General features: G+C 41.6%; 1 protein-coding gene across 1 annotated transcript in view; it reads right to left on the bottom strand.

Annotated features, from left to right (window-relative positions):
• The window catches only part of LOC121548522 (muskelin), a 35,646-nt gene extending 17,999 nt beyond the window's left edge, over nucleotides 1-17,647 (bottom strand). The window contains exons 1-8 of the mRNA XM_041859987.2: nucleotides 17,559-17,647; nucleotides 4,379-4,448; nucleotides 2,671-2,813; nucleotides 2,476-2,564; nucleotides 2,204-2,313; nucleotides 1,586-1,778; nucleotides 1,062-1,196; nucleotides 792-857 (exon numbers count right to left, since the gene is read on the bottom strand). Coding sequence (XP_041715921.2) covers nucleotides 792-857; nucleotides 1,062-1,196; nucleotides 1,586-1,778; nucleotides 2,204-2,313; nucleotides 2,476-2,564; nucleotides 2,671-2,813; nucleotides 4,379-4,448; nucleotides 17,559-17,638 — 886 coding nt within the window. The 5' untranslated portion in view covers nucleotides 17,639-17,647. The remainder of the gene's footprint in view (nucleotides 1-791; nucleotides 858-1,061; nucleotides 1,197-1,585; nucleotides 1,779-2,203; nucleotides 2,314-2,475; nucleotides 2,565-2,670; nucleotides 2,814-4,378; nucleotides 4,449-17,558) is intronic.
• Between the last annotated feature and the right edge of the window lie 813 nt (nucleotides 17,648-18,460).

The raw sequence follows: 18,460 nt of genomic DNA, 5'->3' as shown, positions 1-18,460 counted from the left end.
TTGGTTTTAGAAGTGGGGGGGACATAGAATATTACTTTTTTTAATCGAGTCGGATACACACTCCAAACAACCTACTTGACCGCTCTGAGGCGTCCGCATGGTCCTGAAGCACACCGTTGCCTCATTTTGTATCACATTCCAATGATAACACTGGAGGGGACAAAAATGCAATTTCAGAATGTGGGGGGGACATGTCCCCCCGTCCCCAGTGAAAGTTGCGCCCCTGATAGTTAGGCTATCCATATTACCGGAGCTTCATCTTATATGGCGGATCTTATGAAAGATGCCAAAACTTCGGAGATAACAATAGATGGCAAAGTCAAAGACACTGGTTTCCCCTGTCCGTCTGTGGCAACATTTTCCCTACATGCTTATGACAAATCCAGCTCCAGAACCAGCCATAGCCTAGCTGGCTAATCTTTTGAATACAGTGTAGCAACAGATAACATTAGTTAGCCAGATAAGGTTAGCATGCTAGCTAGGTACACTGACAGCTTTCAGTACCCTACTTGTTGTTTTCTGTCCACTCCACGTGGAAAACACCCACAACGTACCCACCCCCAATTCGTGAATATGTATTAGTAGCCTGCGTCATTCTTCGGAGGTGGCACATAAACGTAAATGTCCACTATCGGACAGGAATTACATTGAAATAGAGGTGGCATTGCCCTCTGGTGGGGGCATTTAAGGCCAGTTTGTAAAACAAATTTGAAGAGGAGAATTCCAGTGGAAATAATGGCCGACATTATAGGGGGTGTTGTCTAGGTGTGGTGTTAGCCAGCATGCCTCACCTGTCTGAACGTCGATGACCATCTGATGACCTCCCCTCATCCCTGGTCTGTTGTCATCCTCATTACCTGGAGAGAGAGATGGAGCGGGAGAGCGAGAGAAAGGGGTTGAGGGAAAAGAGGGAATAAAATGTAGGAGAGGGTTGGAATGTTGAGGGGGAATGGAGAAGGAGCAGAAGAGAAAGGGGGACGGGGAAAAACATGAATGAATCACAATAGAGCGGTAGTGTACAGCGTACCATAGCATTTTGTTAATAAGAAAACATTTCCTACTTGAGTAGTTTGTCTCACTGTTCATGTCGTCTGGGCTTGGCTCTTGGGCGGTTGTACCTTTGTTACTCTTGGGGATAATCTGACTCCATCTTGGCTTGTACTCTTGCTGGCTGATGTACTGGTTAAATAAACCGTCTACAGAGGAGATGGTCAAACACAGGAAGATGGTCCAGATTATTTTAGCCAGGAGCTAGAAGTGAATAATTTTGTTACCTTTTCAATCTCAAAAGAAAGCGTGCTGTCAGGATGACATTGCCACACAATGAGGTTTCAAATAAATCTGATAAAATGAAAAGGTAATGTACAGATAGATGGGTCTATAGTGTAAATAATTAATAATGTCTATAGTATCCACTAAATCTATGAGCTAAATATAAGCTGAGCTAAGTCCTCAGTGATGGGACGGTAGACATCTGTAGATAGTATGATGATTGAGGTCATGTAGTTGTATTGCAGTTGATGTGTACAGGGCAGTAGGTCCAGCCTCCATCGGTCTGTGTCTGAGGAGGTGTGGGTGTCACGACCTTTGACGGCTTTGTCGATGAGCTCCTCACAGGCGTCAAAGTCTCCCCGGAGCACCAGGCGATCGTGAAGGTGTGTCAGCATTTGGTGTTCCAACGCGATGCGCGTCTTCTTCTGCAGCGACTCAAAGGCCTCTGTGTAGTTATGCTGCCGAAAGTGCTTCAGGCACAGGCGGATCGCTTCCTGTTCCCGGTACTAGAGGAGCACAGGGGGAGGGCCAAGGGGATGGGAGGGGACACGCTCACTGTAATATCGCCTCCATCTTTGTTCAATGTTTTTCATCACAAATGTTATACTTCATATTATAAACTGGGTGGTTCGAGCCCTGAATGCTGATTGGCTGACAGCCGTGGTATATCAGACCATATACCATAGGTATGACAAAATATTATTGTTACTGCTCTAATTACGTTGGTAACCAGTTTATAATATCAATAAGGCACCTCTGGAGTTTGTAGTATATGGCCAATATACCATGGCTAAGGGCTGTATCCAGGCACTCTGCAAATACCACACCCTCGCGGGCCTTATTGCTTAAGTAATCCACTCAGACTGATTCTCTCCCTTAACCCCAACTGTGTATGTGAGTGTGTGCGAGTGTGTCTCAGAGGCAGGCTCACCTTGCTGTACCAGTTAAGACAGGGCTGAACTACATCAGGTTCCTCAATGCCATGCAGCTCAATGTACCAGATACTGAAGTTAAAACTGGGCCCCCAAGACATCAGAGGCACTGAGAGAGAGACAGAGAGAATGGTCTATAATTTAAGTCATTAACTATTTCGCCATTTTGACTTATTTCCATCTCTAGCCCTGTAGCATCCCCTCACTCCAATCATTTTCAAACTGGACAGAGTCTGTACAACACGTAGGCCCAAGCCATTTCCAAACTCACCTATTTTAACAAATCTGCAAGGAAACATCTGTTCGTCAATCTTGTGCTTCAAGGTGAAGGTCTCCTTGTTGTAGTCATTCTTCAGGCCACTGCAGAGGAATAGAAGAGAAAAATAAAAGAAATAAGGTACAGATAGAGTAAGGTAGGTTATTTATACAGTAAAGGATTACACTTCACTGTCCCTCTGCCCATCACCTGGACAGGAGTTCTGTCATGTTCTCTTCACTCATCCCACCAAACACTTTGAACTTCTTCAGGTTGCACACGTGAGTCTTCTCATACTTCCCGAAGGTGATGCTCTGAACGATCGCAGGCCTTTCCATTTTCAACAATAAGTACTGGAGGGAAAACAGAGTGCAAAATAGAGGGGAGAATTTGATCAGCAGTCTCTGATCCATATATAAGCAAAACATGACACCACAGTTTTCATTCTACTGCTCTTCTAACATGTTACACAACACTGCAGATGGCACAGACAGCAGAGGAGAAATACTGTGTATAGGAGCTGCTGCACAATCAAACTATGGGACATGTTTACAGGTCATTGGAGTGGTAACTAGCCTGGGCATATATGCTGCCGACAGGACAGGTCACTGGGCTGAGCCCTCTGGGAGAGACTGAGGGGACAGAGCAGCACAGATTGAACATCGATTAAATCTGCTTTCCGGAAACCAGGCAACCCACAATCCCTGGAGACCCATGTTTCTACATGTCCTGTAGGTTTAAATGGTTGTGTAAGTGAACAATAAAACACCAGAGTGCATCTGCTAGGCTTACTAATGGGTCCTCTGATACAGTTTCATCTTCAACAGTTTTCATCAATAATACGGCAGACATTTTGCGGGTAGATTTAACACAGAGGGATTATTCCTAGGCTTAGGTATATCGATCTTGCTTTTTCAAAATAGTCCTGACCTGTCACCTAAATACATGGCACACTTGATAATGAACGACCCGTATCTCAATGCTTTGTTGATTCTTGTTGCCACGGAAACTGTTATAAAACATTTATATGAAAAGGGCCGTCTTCATTTATTGAATAAAGAAAATAAGCTTTGCGATGGGGTGATTTATGGGATAAGGCTTTATTATTTATTCAGTATACTTATTTTCAAGGTTTCACCTTTCCACAACCTCGCTCTCTTTGAAAAGATAAAAGGGGTTGATGAGAGTTCAACATTTTTATAGAGTGAAAAGTATTTGACGTAAACAGATGCAGTGGAGTTTTGCCTCTGCCACACTTGAATGTCTAGCTTGGGTTGTTAAGACTGACATGCTTAGTTTCCTCTTCCTGCAAAAACAAACTTTCAATTTCCTCTGGCTGTAACCACAAGACAGTCAAACACACTGCGCTGGGCCACTTTCTATTCATAAAAGTGCAAATGCAAGTCATTGGGTCAAGACGTGCATCCTGTACATGGGTTAGCTGACAACGCACGCTTCAATGGTGCAGAGGTAAGTGAGTTATGATTGTGGATGGCCAGATAGCTACCAACAATGACAAGAAACTGCCATGTGGGGAATCGTAAGTGACTCGTTTCATCTTGTTCTTGATAACATGTCTTGTTTTGAGGTGTTTTGACTGATTTCACGTCAATACTAAAATGGCTCAAATTCGCTAGCTAGCTAACCAAAAACTGTAACTATGTACTTGAGAGACAACAAGTGCTCATTGTGCAAATGTATTTATGTTTTTAATAAACACTGGAGACTAAATATAGTTTACATGTTGTCAACAATCTAAGCCAACTCAGTCTGTTTTGCCCCATAGTTGAACACGCGTCGGTTTTGTTGCTAAACAACCAGGTAGGCGCTACTATTTTGCAGCCACCAGTGAATTGAGAACACAGATGTTGTATGTATGAGACAGGTATCTATGTGGGCGGGACACAGCAGACGTTACCTGTGGAGGGTAATTGCTCTCAGACGACCACCTGGAGGACTGGTCATTGGGTTTGTCCACCAAGATGTTTCTACACACAGAAAGGGAAAGATGGGAGAAAGGACATTTTTCAGCCAACATCCAACCATCATTTGTTGTGAGCAAAGGGATAGGGTAATTTCAATGTAAAAGGACCCATGAGCACCACATGTGAAGGAAGATCATAGCAGCATATCAAATTGGGTGTCAAATAAAATATATTTTGGGGAAATGAAGGCATAGATACATTTTTCAACCATTTCCCATTTTAAAAATTACGCATAAATACTGACTTTGATTTCTGGTCAAACAGAAGGAAAAGGGGTCTTAGAAAACATCTACCAGAAAAAGTCTTAAAGGGATTCTCCGGTACTTGTGTATACTTTTTCGCCAGTAGTTCTGAAAATAGCACTCATGAGCCAACAGTGGTCCCCGAAAATTGCATACTACGTCACATGTGATGATACGGTACATGCAACACGTCACTGCTCTCTCTCGCTCTGCTGTGGGTGCATCATGTGTATCTTGCTAGCTGTCACTCACATGGCGAGGGGCTGAAGCTCATTTGTTGAACTCGAATTGCTAGGGGGCTGGCCCACTTGGGGGAAAATTGAGGAAAAATAGCGCATCACAGCTTCCAGAAAAACAGTTGCTTTCGAACTAGGGATTTCGTGGCTAATTGAAGTAAGACAGTAATTCTGCTCATAGATTATGCATGTATGAACTACACATTGACACATCTAGTCCAAAGCAGGAGGTTTAAGTAGTTGCCAAAGTACCGGAGCATGTCTTTAAAAGGTATTAGAAATACAGTTGAAGTCGGAAGTTTACATACACTTAGGTTGGAGTCATTAAACCTCGTTTTTCAACCACTCCACACATTTCTTGTTATCAAACTATAGTTTTGGCAAGACGGTTAGGACATCTACTTTGTGCATGACAAGTAATTGTTCCAACAATTGTTTACAGACAGATTATTTCACTTATAATTCACTGGATCACAATTCTAGTGGGTCAGAAGTTTACATACACTAAGTTGACTGTGCCTTTAAACAGCTTGGAAAATTCCAGAAAATTATGTCATGGCTTTAGAAGCTTCTGATAGGCTAATTGACATAATTTGAGGTGTAGCTGTGGATGTATTTCAAGGCCTACCTTCAAACTCAGTGCCTCTTAGCTTGATATCATGGGAAAATCAAAAGAAATCAGCAAAGACCTCAGAAAAAAAATTGTAGATCTCCACAAGTCTGGTTCATCGTTGGGAGCAATTTCCAAACGCCTGAAGGTAACACGTTCATCTGTACAAACAATAGTATGCAAGTATAAACACTATGGGACCACGCAGCCGTCATACCGCTCAGGAAAGAGACACGTTCTGTGTCCTAGAGATGAACGTACTTTGGTGCGAAAAGTGCAAATCAATCCCAGAACAACAGCAAAGGACCTTGTGAAGATGCTGGAGGAAACAGGTACAAAAGTATCTAGATCCACAGTAAAACGAGTCCTATATCGACATAACCTGAAAGGCCGCTCAGCAAGGAAGAAGCCACTGCTTCAAAACCACCATAAAAATGCCAGACTATGGTTTGCAACTGCACATGTGGACAAATATCATACTTTTTGGAGAAATGTTCTCTGGTCTGATGAAACAAAAATAGAACTGTTTGGCCATAATGACCATTGTTATGTTTGGAGGAAAAATGGGGTAGCTTGCAAGCTGAAGAACACCATCCCAACCGTGAAGCACAGGGGTGGCATCATCATGCTGTGGGGGTGATTTGCTGCAGGAGGGACTGGTGCACTTCACAAAATAGATGGCATAATGAGGAAGGAAAATGATGTGGATATATTGAAGCAACATCTCAAGACATCATTCAGGAAGTTAAAGCTTGGTCGCAAATGGGTCTTCCAAATGGACAATGACCCCAAGCATACTTCCAAAGTTGTGGCAAAATGGCTTAAGGACAACAAAGTCAAGGTATTGGAGTGGCCATCACAAAGCCCTGACCTCAATCCTATAGAAGATTTGTGGGCAGAACTGAAAAAGCGTGTGCGAGCAAGGAGGCCTACAAACCTGACTCAGTTACACCAGCTCTGTCAGGAGGAATGGGCCAAAATTCACCCAACTTATTGTGGGAAGCTTGTGGAAGGATACCCGAAACATTTGACCCAAGAAACAATTTAAAGGCAATGCTACCAAATACTAATTGAGTGTATGTAAACTTCTGACCCACTGGGAATGTGATGAAAGAAATAAAAGCTTAAATAAATCACTCTCTACTATTATTCTGACATTTCACATTCTTAAAATAAAAGTGGTGATCCTAGCTGACCTAAGACAGGACATTTTTACTAGGATTAAATGTCAGGAGTTGTGAAAAACTGAGTTTAAATGTACAGTGGGGAAAAAAAGTATTTAGTCAGCCACCAATTGTGCAAGTTCTCCCACTTAAAAAGATGAGAGAGGCCTGTAATTTTCATCATAGGTACACGTCAACTATGACAGACAAATTGAGGGAAAAAAATCCAGAAAATCACATTGTAGGATTTTTAATGATTTTATTTGCAAATGATGGTGGAAAATAAGTATTTGGTCACCTACAAACAAGCAAGATTTCTGGCTCTCACAGACCTGTAACTTCTTCTTTAAGAGGCTCCTCTGTCCTCCACTGTTACCTGTATTAATGGCACCTGTTTGAACTTGTTATCAGTATAAAAGACACCTGTCCACAACCTCAAACAGTCACACTCCAAACTCCACTATGGCCAAGACCAAAGAGCTGTCAAAGGACACCAGAAACAAAATTGTAGACCTGCACCAGGCTGGGAAGACTGAATCTGCAATAGGTAAGCAGCTTGGTTTGAAGAAATCAACTGTGGGAGCAATTATTAGGAAATGGAAGACATACAAGACCACTGATAATCTCCCTCGATCTGGGGCTCCACGCAAGATCTCACCCCGTGGGGTCAAAATGATCACAAGAACGGTGAGCAAAAATCCCAGAACCACACGGGGGGACCTAGTGAATGACCTGCAGAGAGCTGGGACCAAAGTAACAAAGCCTACCATCAGTAACACACTACGCCGCCAGGGACTCAAATCATGCAGTGCAAGATGTGTCCCCCTGCTTAAGCCAGTACATGTCCAGGCCCGTCTGAAGTTTGCTAGAGTGCATTTGGATGATCCAGAAGAGGATTGGGAGAATGTCATATGGTCAGATGAAACCAAAATATAACTTTTTTGGTAAAAACTCAACTCAGTCGTGTTTGGAGGACAAAGAATGCTGAGTTGCATCCAAAGAACACCATACCTACTGTGAAGCATGGGGGTGGAAACATCATGCTTTGGGGCTGTTTTTCTGCAAAGGGACCAGGACGACTGATCCGTTTAAAGGAAAGAATGAATGGGGCCATGTATCATGAGATTTTGAGTGAAAACCTCCTTCCATCAGCAAGGGCATTGAAGATGAAACGTGGCTGGGTTTTTCAGCATGACAATGATCCCAAACACACCGCCCGGGCAACGAAGGAGTGGCTTCGTAAGAAGCATTTCAAGGTCCTGGAGTGGCCTAGCCAGTCTCCACATCTCAACCCCATAGAAAATCTTTGGAGGGAGTTGAAAGTCTGTGTTGCCCAGCGACAGCCCCAAAACATCACTGCTCTAGAGGAGATCTGCATGGAGGAATGGGCCAAAATACCAGCAACAGTGTGTGAAAACCTTGTGAAGACTTACAGAAAACGTTTGACCTGTGTCATTGCCAACAAAGGGTATATAACAAAGTATTGAGAAACTTTTGTTATTGACCAAATACTTATGTTCCACCATAATTTGCAAATAAATTCATAAAAAATCCTACAATGTGATTTTCTGGATTTTTTTTTCTCATTTTGTCTGTCATAGTTGACCTGTACCTATGATGAAAATTACAGGCCTCTCTCATCTTTTTAAGTGGGAGAACTTGCACAATTGGTGGCTGACTAAATACTTTTTTTCCCCACTGTATGTTTTTATAAAATAATTCCCACATTCAACGAACCAGGGATCAAATTGCTAAGGCTAGGCTAGGTAGCAAACTAAGATGCTTATCTATTTGTAAGGCTAAAATATTCAGTGTTCAGGGGAGATCTTGACAGCATAGGAGTTACTTGTCAATTAGGATATTCTTAGAAAATATTTTTAAAACTTTGTCAGAATTACATGGCCAGTATTGAATAGAGGAGAATCCTAACCAATTCTGAGTGCTTGAGAGACATACGGTTTTACAACCGGAGTATGCAGTATTGGTTTCATCAACTGTATACCCATATCAACTGCGTGTCGGCCATTTGCGGTTATACACGAGTGCAGGTGGAAAGTTATTTTAGGACATCGGACATGACAATGACATTAATACATGCTAATAGCTCAATCGTAATATATATATATTAGTTTTTTTGTATTTTACCCTCTTTTTCTACCCAAGTTCGTTAACTAGTGAGATAACCAGACAAACTACACAATATGTTTTGAATTGGCCATCTTTACTTTACCTGCTGCGCAAATATATATATATATCTCCCTCCGCTGGCAACGGCCCACTGGCACAGGCAGGTGATGCACACACCATGACTTTTCCAGGATTTTCATTGCTGACCAAAAATTATCTATAACTGGGCAAATGACTCACTAACTAGCACTGAATATCAACAAATGTGCACATGTGACTAGGGCTGTGGTGGTCACGAAATTTCATCAGCCGGTGATTGTCAAGCAAATAACTGTCGATCTTATGGTAATTAACATAAAGACATTTAGCATCCACACATAGCCTACAAACCATTTTAAAAAGTCTAATAAATCCATGTAATATAGCCTACACCTTCACAATAAATCCATTATTTATTTTAGACAGGTCTAAAGAAACATGATATTTTGAAAATGTAGTCTATTTCAGAAGAAAATAATAGCATACTCTGAGCTGTCCTTATGTTAGGTCCTGATGTGGCTCTGCCAAATGGCTGTGGGCTATACTAGTTCATTTAGCAGACAAGATTTGCTTATAATTCCTTGGCATTATTTTATAGTATGAAGAATACAATTGAACAAAGCTGAATAAAATATACATATTTTCTCCAGATGATTTGAGGGAGTGCGCACATGTGGCTATTCTGTGTTGAGTGGTTAACAAAGAAATAGGTACTCCTATATGCTTAATTTAGAGAGTTATTAATGTAACTTTAGTTGTTCTACAAACGTTGGGCTATATGTTTAGATTTGTTATAGATTGTAATGATGATTAGAAAAAAAGTCGCTTGAAAGGCATGAGCTCTACTTTGTTTTTTGCGCAGGCTGTACACACTCCAATAGTCTCTCATTCACAATTTGACAAGCACTTGATAATGACTCGAATTTCGCAGCGGCATCCCCTTTGTGGCCGTAATGCACCCTAAAGATAATCAATGCCTTTTGCGGCCGGGAGTGCTGCGTTGTTCCCTTCTCTCTGAGCGTGCTGCGCAATCCGAAGCCCTCTCACTCTCATGGCTCTCCATCACGTGATCGGGTCGTTCTAAGCCAGACACATCAGCGACGCAACTGCGCGCATCCTTATCCAATTCCGAGATGCATATTGAAGATATTGGAAGAACTTGTCCACATTTACTTTTCGTCAGCCAACAAGATGAGTAGGCCTAACGAACAGCAAAAGCATTAGCCTATGTCAATCTACTATCCCCCATAGTACAAAAGTCAACATATTCTATTCGATAAATAAATATTCCAAACATAGTCTGGGACAGTTGTGGGATGCAATAGATCCCAAATTAATACAACCGCTAGCATCAAAAAAACGTATTTATGCAATGTGGCTGACGCAACAGATCAGAACGTTTAGCTTAAAATGTTGAAACTATTAGGCTATTTCTTCAAATTATACGCGCAGCAATGCGCACATGGTATTAGGCTATAAACGCTTATGTTCCATTCGCGGAAAACACCATTATCAAAAGTGACCGCAAATGCAATTATGCTTTTATTATAAAAGGTAACTTTTTAATGGTGAAAATTATCTTCCCCAAACTTGAAACTCACGCGCTGCTTATTTATGCCAGTTAGGCTCTACACCCCTTGTAAATCCGATTTATGTTCTTAATTTTAAGAAGTTATTTGGCCACTTTAGTTGTGATACAAACCTTATTAAAACATATAGGCCTACGTGCTAGGCTACATCAGGTGAAAAAAAAGGCATTGTTTCTTATGCTGGGAATCATTCACAAATGATAATATATATTTCACAAGTGATGGGCTAATATTGTCACCCATCAGACTTTTCTTGATTTAATCTTTACATATACTAAATAATATATGTGTGACATTTGTTTTGATTTAGAATGGACCATTATCATGCACCTGTATCGAAACACGGCCAGCGGGGGAAAAAAACATGTAATCTATGCACTTAAATAGCGAATGGAGGACGCTTTTCCCCGTGGTTTATTTTCATGCCAGCCAGGTAGGCTATACTCCTGTTGTAAATATAAGCAATGTGCTTAATATTAGGAAAGTTGAGAAATAAATATAGTAGGCCTAGCCTATAGAAAACTGATGGGATCCCCCTCTTTTCATTAGCGGCCATCACTCTGTTTTGTCCGGCAATTGCATAGTCTATAGACATGTTGCGCAACATGAGCTCATGGGCTCTCATGAAGTGTTTGATTAGATTTTCGAAAACATTTGCATTGATGTCAGAGTGATTAGAGGGACAATAGAGAGCTGAGTACCAGGCAGTTAGCAAGTTTGGACCATCAGCAGCATCAGAGCTTGGAGAAGCCTAATTACTGTGACTAAATGGTCATGTGGAATTTGACTGCCTTCATGACTGTAACCGCCGGTGTGGCAGTAATATGGTCACCTCAACAGCCCTACTTGTGACTGCATGATTGAAAGACCGCTTGTGCCTGTCAATGCAGGCCTACAATAATTATACTCCGATGCGCTCTGCAGAGATTTGGAGGACGGTGTGCAACACATTGCATCCGGAGGACACTGATCAAATTCTGATCAGAGTAGCCTAATTGTTTGATATTGTGATTTTGGCAAGATTTTTTCAACTTCTCCATTCGGGCAACTTAAATCTATATTCTTCTTGTCCGATTATTTTTTTTACTTGCCCCGGGCAAGTGGACAAGTGTTAATGTCGAGCCCTGCCCTCCCTCATGAGGAGGGAGGATAATGAAAGTTCACAGGGGTGTAGCATAGTTGGTAGTGCATGGCGTTTGCAACGCCAGGGTTGTGGGTTCGATTCCCACGGGGGGGCAGTATGAAAAATAAAGTATGCACTCACTAACTGTAAGTCGCTCTGGATAAGAGCGTCTGCTAAATGACTAAAATGTAAATGTAACAAGTAAAGGTAGACCTACCAATTAGGCTAGTTGGTGTTTTTACTGATATAAATGTCTGTTTATTAATTATTAAGTGATTAAAGCTCGTAATACTGTTACTAAATCATAGTAGTCACAAACCACAGTTGGGTCACCTACTGTCCTCCCTTATGTTCAGCTCATTTCGGTTTTATTTTTCTGTCATCTGGTTGTCAAAGCAAGAGCATGAAAACAGTCTAGACAACAAAAAGTTGAGTATAGTTCAGTAGAGTTCAGTATAGTAGAGCACACTAGAGTAGAGTACAGTATAATGTACTGCACTATATGACACTACTGTACTGTTTTGAACTCTACTGTGCTGTAGTGTGATGTCTAAACTTGTGAAACATAGAAGTCTATGATTGGATCAGATTTGGTCCAGTCCTGACAAACCACATTTGGTCTTGTTTGGGAGTGGAGCTCTTTAGAATAATAGCCAGTGTCTAGAACAATATATATGTAAAGTATGATACTGTATATTTCTACCTTTGTGTAAAATGATGCATTTCTGTGTAGTACAGATCAGAGACCAATGATTAGGGTTGGGCGGTATCCAGAGTTCCATACCGGTATTACTGGGGTGCAAAAAAATTTTTTTTATGTAAAAAAACCCTAAAAACTTCACTTACTAGAATGCTAACAAAATTCTAACAAGTACTAAGGAATTCTCACAGCGGATGCAGGGTAAATGCTAACCACCGCTGTTTTGGGAAACTAGTACCGGTAAGCTTCATAATGAAAAATTATCTAACAGGCAAAATGATGAACGCGATCTGCTTTATCTATTACCTAGTGCACAAGTTGACTGCAGGTATTTATTTAAAAAGTCATAATATTCAAAGCCCCAAAAAACATCACTTACCAGAATGCTAACAAGTACTAAGGAATCCTCATAGAGAATGATAACTATACTGAACAAAAATGTAAATGCAACATGTAAAGAGTTGGTCCCATGTGCCATGAGCGGAAATAAAAGATCCCAGAATTTTTACATACGCACAAAAAGCTTATTTCTCTCAAAATGTGTGCACAAATTTGTTTACATCCCTGTTAGTGAACATTTCTCATTTGCCAAGATAATCCATCCACCTGACAGGTGTGGAATATCAAGAAGCTGATTAAACAGCATGAGCATTACACAGGTGCACCTTGTGACCGGGACAAAAGGTCACTCTAAAATGTGCCGTTTTGTCACACAATACAATGCCACAGATGTCTCAAGTTTTGAGGAGCTGTGCAATTGGCATTCTGACTGCAGGAATGTCCACCAGAGCTGCTGCCAGAGAATTGAATGTTCATTTCTATACCATAAGCTGCCTCCAACGTCATTTCAGAGAATTTGGCAGTACGTCCAACCGGCCTCACAACCGCAGACTACGTGTAACCATGCCAGCCCAGGACCTCCACACCGGCTTCTTCACCTGTGGGATCGTCTGAGACCAGCCACCTGGACAGCTGATGAAACTGAGGAGTATTTGTGTCTGTAATAAAGCCCTTTTGTGGGGAAAAACTAATTCAGATTGGCTGGGCCTGGCTCCCCAGTGGGTGGGCCTGGATCCCAAGTGGGTGCCCAGTCATGTGAAATCCATAGATTAGGGCCTAATGATTTCATTTCAATTGACTGATTTCCTTATATTAACTATAACTCAGTAAAATCGTTGAAATTGTTGCATTTATACTTTGTTCAGTATAGTATTAGTTCTCTGTGTCTGATTAACATGTTTCATTGGTAGCACTGGTTAGTAGCACCACATAAAATATAGGAGCACCAGAAAATAAGATTTTTTAAATTGAGAAACAGACCTATATTGGGCCTATATGAATTATATTTACCTTTGAAGCACATGTTGTGCCCTAGAAATGTATGTAACACTGTAAAAACATTCATTTATTATAAAAGCTAAAATGTTGATACAAATACCTGTCATTGAAATTACAAAGACATTTGAGGAATATTAGGTTTCTACATTGTGCAAAAGCAAAAGGGTTCTATCGAGATGCATTACATTGAACATTTTACACTGTCTTTAAAAAGGTCAGGTTTGTGATGACGACATGCAAGAGATCAGTCATTCATTCATTGCTATGATCATTGATCTCCTGAAGAAGCTACCCTTTTCCTTTCTTTCTGTGCTACCAAATGTTTGGATATATGTGTGCTAGCTAGTCAACAAGGAAACATGACTGAACAACGTGTAAACAAATGGTTATAGCCACGCTAGTAGTTGTAGAACGTCCCACGACATGTTTTTTGAATATAAAATGCAGTCCAACGGTACTCGGAAACAACGGTACAGCGAAGCCTTATCATTACAACAATTATTATCTGGGAGACTTTGTTCCTAAAATAAAACTCCTGGTCCCACAGCAAAATATTTTGTAGCATATGCAACCAAATTGGTCCCACTTTAGAGCCCTGGTGTCTGACAAGTAGTATGGAGCTGCAGCTCTGAGTATTGTTTCTTCATCCTATGTAATGTATTCCCAGCCAATTTGGTGATGCAACCATCCCAGAGGCAGGGGAGAAAGGATGGTGGTCCTGCTGCTGCTGCCAGCCAGCCACAGCCCAAGCAGTTGCACCCGATTCATCCTTGGAAACTGGAGGTATTGGTATTTAACTAGCACCAATGCAACCAGCCTGAAAACAATGACCAGAAACTGCAGTCAATCTCAATCATATGGAAGGCTGGTCATGGCTCACATCAACACCCTCATCAGCTGTAAGGCACCCGACCGCAAGTCGCTACAGAGGGTGGTGAGTATGGCCCAGTACATCACTGGAGCCGAGCTCCCTGCCATTCAGGAGGAAGGCCCAAAAAATTATCAAAATACTCCAGCCACCAAGACAGATTGTTCTCTCTGCTACCGCACAGCAAGCGGTGCCAGTGCACCAAGTCTGGAACCAACAGGACCCTGAACAGAGTCTACCCCCAAGCCATAAGACTGCTAAATAGCTAATCACATGGCTCCCCGCTGCTGCTCTATTATCTATCCTGTTACCTTGTCACTAATGACAATGACTTCTCCAAAAGCTAATTGGAGTCGGGAGTCAGCTAACCTGGAGTCCAATCAATGAGACGAGATTGGAGATGTTGGTTAGTGCTGCCCTGCCCTATAAAAAACACTCACAAAATTTTAGTTTGTTATTCACAAGAAGCATTGCCTGATGTGGACCATGCCTCGAACAAAAGAGATCTCAGAAGACCTAAGATTAAGAATTGTTGACTTGCATAAATCTGGAAAGGGTTACAAAAGTATCTCTAAAAGCCTTGATGTCCATCAGTCCACAGTAAGACAAATTGTCTATAAATGGAGAAAGGTCAGCACTGTTGCTACTCTCCCTAGGAGTGGCCGTCCTGCAAAGATGACTGCAAGAGCACAGCGCAGAATGCTCAATGAGGTTAAGAAGAATACTAGAGTGTCAGCTAAAGACTTACAGAAATCTCTTGAACATGCTAACATCTCTGTTGACGAGTCTACGATACATAAAAAACTAAACAAGAATGGTGTTCATGGGAGGACACCACAGAAGAAGCCACTGCTGTCCAAAAAAAACATTGCTGCATGTCTGAAGTTCGCAAAAGAGCACCTGGATGTTCCACAGCACTACTGGCAAAATATTCTGTGGACAGATGAAACTAAAGTTGAGTTGTTTGGAAGGAACACACAACAATATGTGTGGAGAAAAAAAGACACAAGCACACCAACATCAAAACCTCATCCCAACTGTGAAGTATGGTGGAGGGAGCATCATGGTTTGGGGCTGCTTTGCTGGCTCAGGGCCTGGACAGCTTGCTATCATCGACGGAAAAATGAATTCCCAAGTTTATCAAGACATTTTGCAGGAGAATGTAAGGCTATCTGTCCGCCAATTGAAGCTCAACAGAAGTTGGGCGATGCAACAAGACAACGACCCACACAGAAGTAAATCAACAACAGAATGGCTTCAACAGAAGAAAATACGCCTTCTGGAGTGGCCCAGTCAGAGTCCTGACCTCAACCCAATTGAGATGCTGTGGCATGACCTCAAGAGAGCGGTTCACACCAGACATCCTAAGAATATTGCTGAACTTAAACAGTTTTGTAAAGAGGAATGGTCCAAAATTCCTCCTGATCGTTGTGCAGGTCTGATCCGCAACTACTGAAAACGTTTGGTTGAGGTTATTGCTGCCAAAGCAGGGTCAACCAGTTAGTAAACCCAAGGGTTCACATACTTTTCCCACCCTGCACTGTGAATGTTTACATGGTGTGTTCAATAAAGACATGAAAACATATAATTGTTTGTGTTATTAGTGTAAGCAGACTGTGTTTGTCTATTGTTGTGACTTAGATGAAGATCAGATCAAATTATATGACCAATTTATGCAGAAATCCAGGTAATTCCAAATGCTTCACATACTTTTAAATATATATATATATATATATAGTTAACTAGCTAGAAAGCTACTGAAACAGATTATGTCGTTTTGCTATGTTTTTGGGGGAGAACATTGTTTGCATCCATCAGCTAGCTAGCTTGTTTGTTTTCTGACCAGCAGTCCCAGAGCTTGGGGAAGTGTGTGTCTGCCTCGTGTTGCAGTGGCTGGTGCGCGAAACAATACTTTAACAGCATCATAGCATACGTACCAGTGAATCACTGTGACATATGAAATTTGAGTGATAGTGTAATCACTACGTATAAAATGTACATGTTAAATTATTAAGTGACGTGCAGTCATATTAAAGTCCTGATTGGTCAATAAGCTTATTTGACATATAAAATAGTGTTATTTGACGTGTTAAATAAGAAAACGGACTGCGACCTTAGGCCTACTGATGATGACATATATGATAACTGATCTCATCATCATCATCACTCATGGGATGGTATTGTGACAGAGGCAGTGATACTACTGTCTTCAAGGTTGCAATTACAAAGGCAGACCAATTCTGATCTTTTTTTCACCAACTGCTCTTTTGACCAATCAGATCAGCTCTGAAAAATATCTGATGTGTAAGGACAAAAGACCCATTAGAGGAAAAAATGATCAGAATAGGGCTGCCTGTGTAAACGCAGCACAATAAACATATTTTCAGCCAGTACCAAGCTAATTAGTGCTGAAAATAGCAATTCCACGCGTTTTTAAAAGCGCGGGATAATAGGCTCCATAAATAGCTAGCTGACTTTACAGGCATTTCCGATGGTGTCAAGTTACCCAAGCAATGCCATAGAGACATACTAGCTCGCTAGCTAACATTAGCTAACATTAGCTAGTTATCCCATTGGCTTTGCACGAACGGGTACAGAACAGTCAGACTAAACATGCCTACAAAAAGTGTAGGAGAAAAAACTAGCTATATAGTATGATTAGTTAACTATTTAGCTAACTAGCTAATATAAAAAGTAATGACTGGTTTTGGCTACCAACCAGTGGTGGTGGTGACATGCTCGTCTAGTTTGCGAGCTCGCTAACTGTTAACTAGCTAGCTTTTTTTTTTGCCAACTCGTTAGTACAGCTGTTAGATAGTTACCAGTATCGCCTTTACAGTGCATGGCAAGACAGTACAAACAAGTAATCAATTTAGCTAGCTAGCTATGTGTGCATTTTGTTTACTCGAGTAAATCTAACTAGCTAACGTTATCCCCGTTGCCTAACGTTAGGTGGAGTAGTTAGCTCGCTGTCAAGCTAGGCCGTGGAGAGATTTCGATGCACTGTGGCAGTTAATGACACCTGCAGCCACGAAAACAAACACATAAATGTGGTCAACGTATGTGTGCATTACTCACTCTGGTAAATATGTGGAGGAATAAGAGCTCCATTTAAAAACACTGAAAGAGAGGACTCTGTTCTCTGGAACGACCGCCATCTTGTTGCAGAAAATGACTCGAGTGACAGCTCTTAAAGAGACAGTACACTTTAAGGGTTACATCGGTCAAGTTCAATAATAGACAAAACCGTGGAGAAGATGGACACTGTTCCAAATATTTATGAGGACATGATATTGATGAGTGACCCTGAAAATGTGTATGGAACACTTGCCCCAAGTTATTTCAACCAGACTGCTGCCATTAGTTATGCATTTGGCTTAGTGTGTGTGTGTGAATATGTTGGTGCGTGCGTGTGTTATCATCGCAATAGGTTTCTTCTGACACCTATTTTACCTCCAGAAATAACATAGTTTATAAACTTTTAGAAGCTATTCAGTATAGGCTTGAATATTGGCTCATATTTGTTGCACGTTGAGACACTGAACAGCATCACTAAGCTCAGGGGTGCGTGCTCAGTCCCCTCCTGTACTCCATGTTCACTCATGACTGCATGGCCAGGCACGACTGCAACACCATCATTACGTTTGCTGATGGTAGGCCTGATGGTAGGCTTGATCACCGACAACGATGAGACAGCCTATAGGGAGAAGGTCAGAGACCTGGCCGTGTGGTGCCAGGTCATCAACCTCTCCCTCAACGTGATCAAGACAAAGGAGATGATTGTGGGCTACAGGAAAAAGAAGAGGACCGAGCACGCCCCCATTCTGTAGTGGAGCAGGTTGAGAGCTTCAAGTTCCTTGGTGTCCACATCACTAACAAACTAACATGGTCCAAGCACACCAAGACAGTCGTGAAGAGGGCACAACAAAACGTATTCCCCCTAAGGAGACTGAAAAGATTTGGCATGAGTCCTCGGATCC

Source organism: Coregonus clupeaformis, unplaced genomic scaffold (assembly GCF_020615455.1).
Source record: "Coregonus clupeaformis isolate EN_2021a unplaced genomic scaffold, ASM2061545v1 scaf0124, whole genome shotgun sequence".
Taxonomy (NCBI): Eukaryota; Metazoa; Chordata; class Actinopteri; order Salmoniformes; family Salmonidae; genus Coregonus; species Coregonus clupeaformis.
The sequence above is the reverse complement of the archived record's forward strand: the minus strand, read 5'-3'. Positions and strand labels throughout refer to the sequence as shown.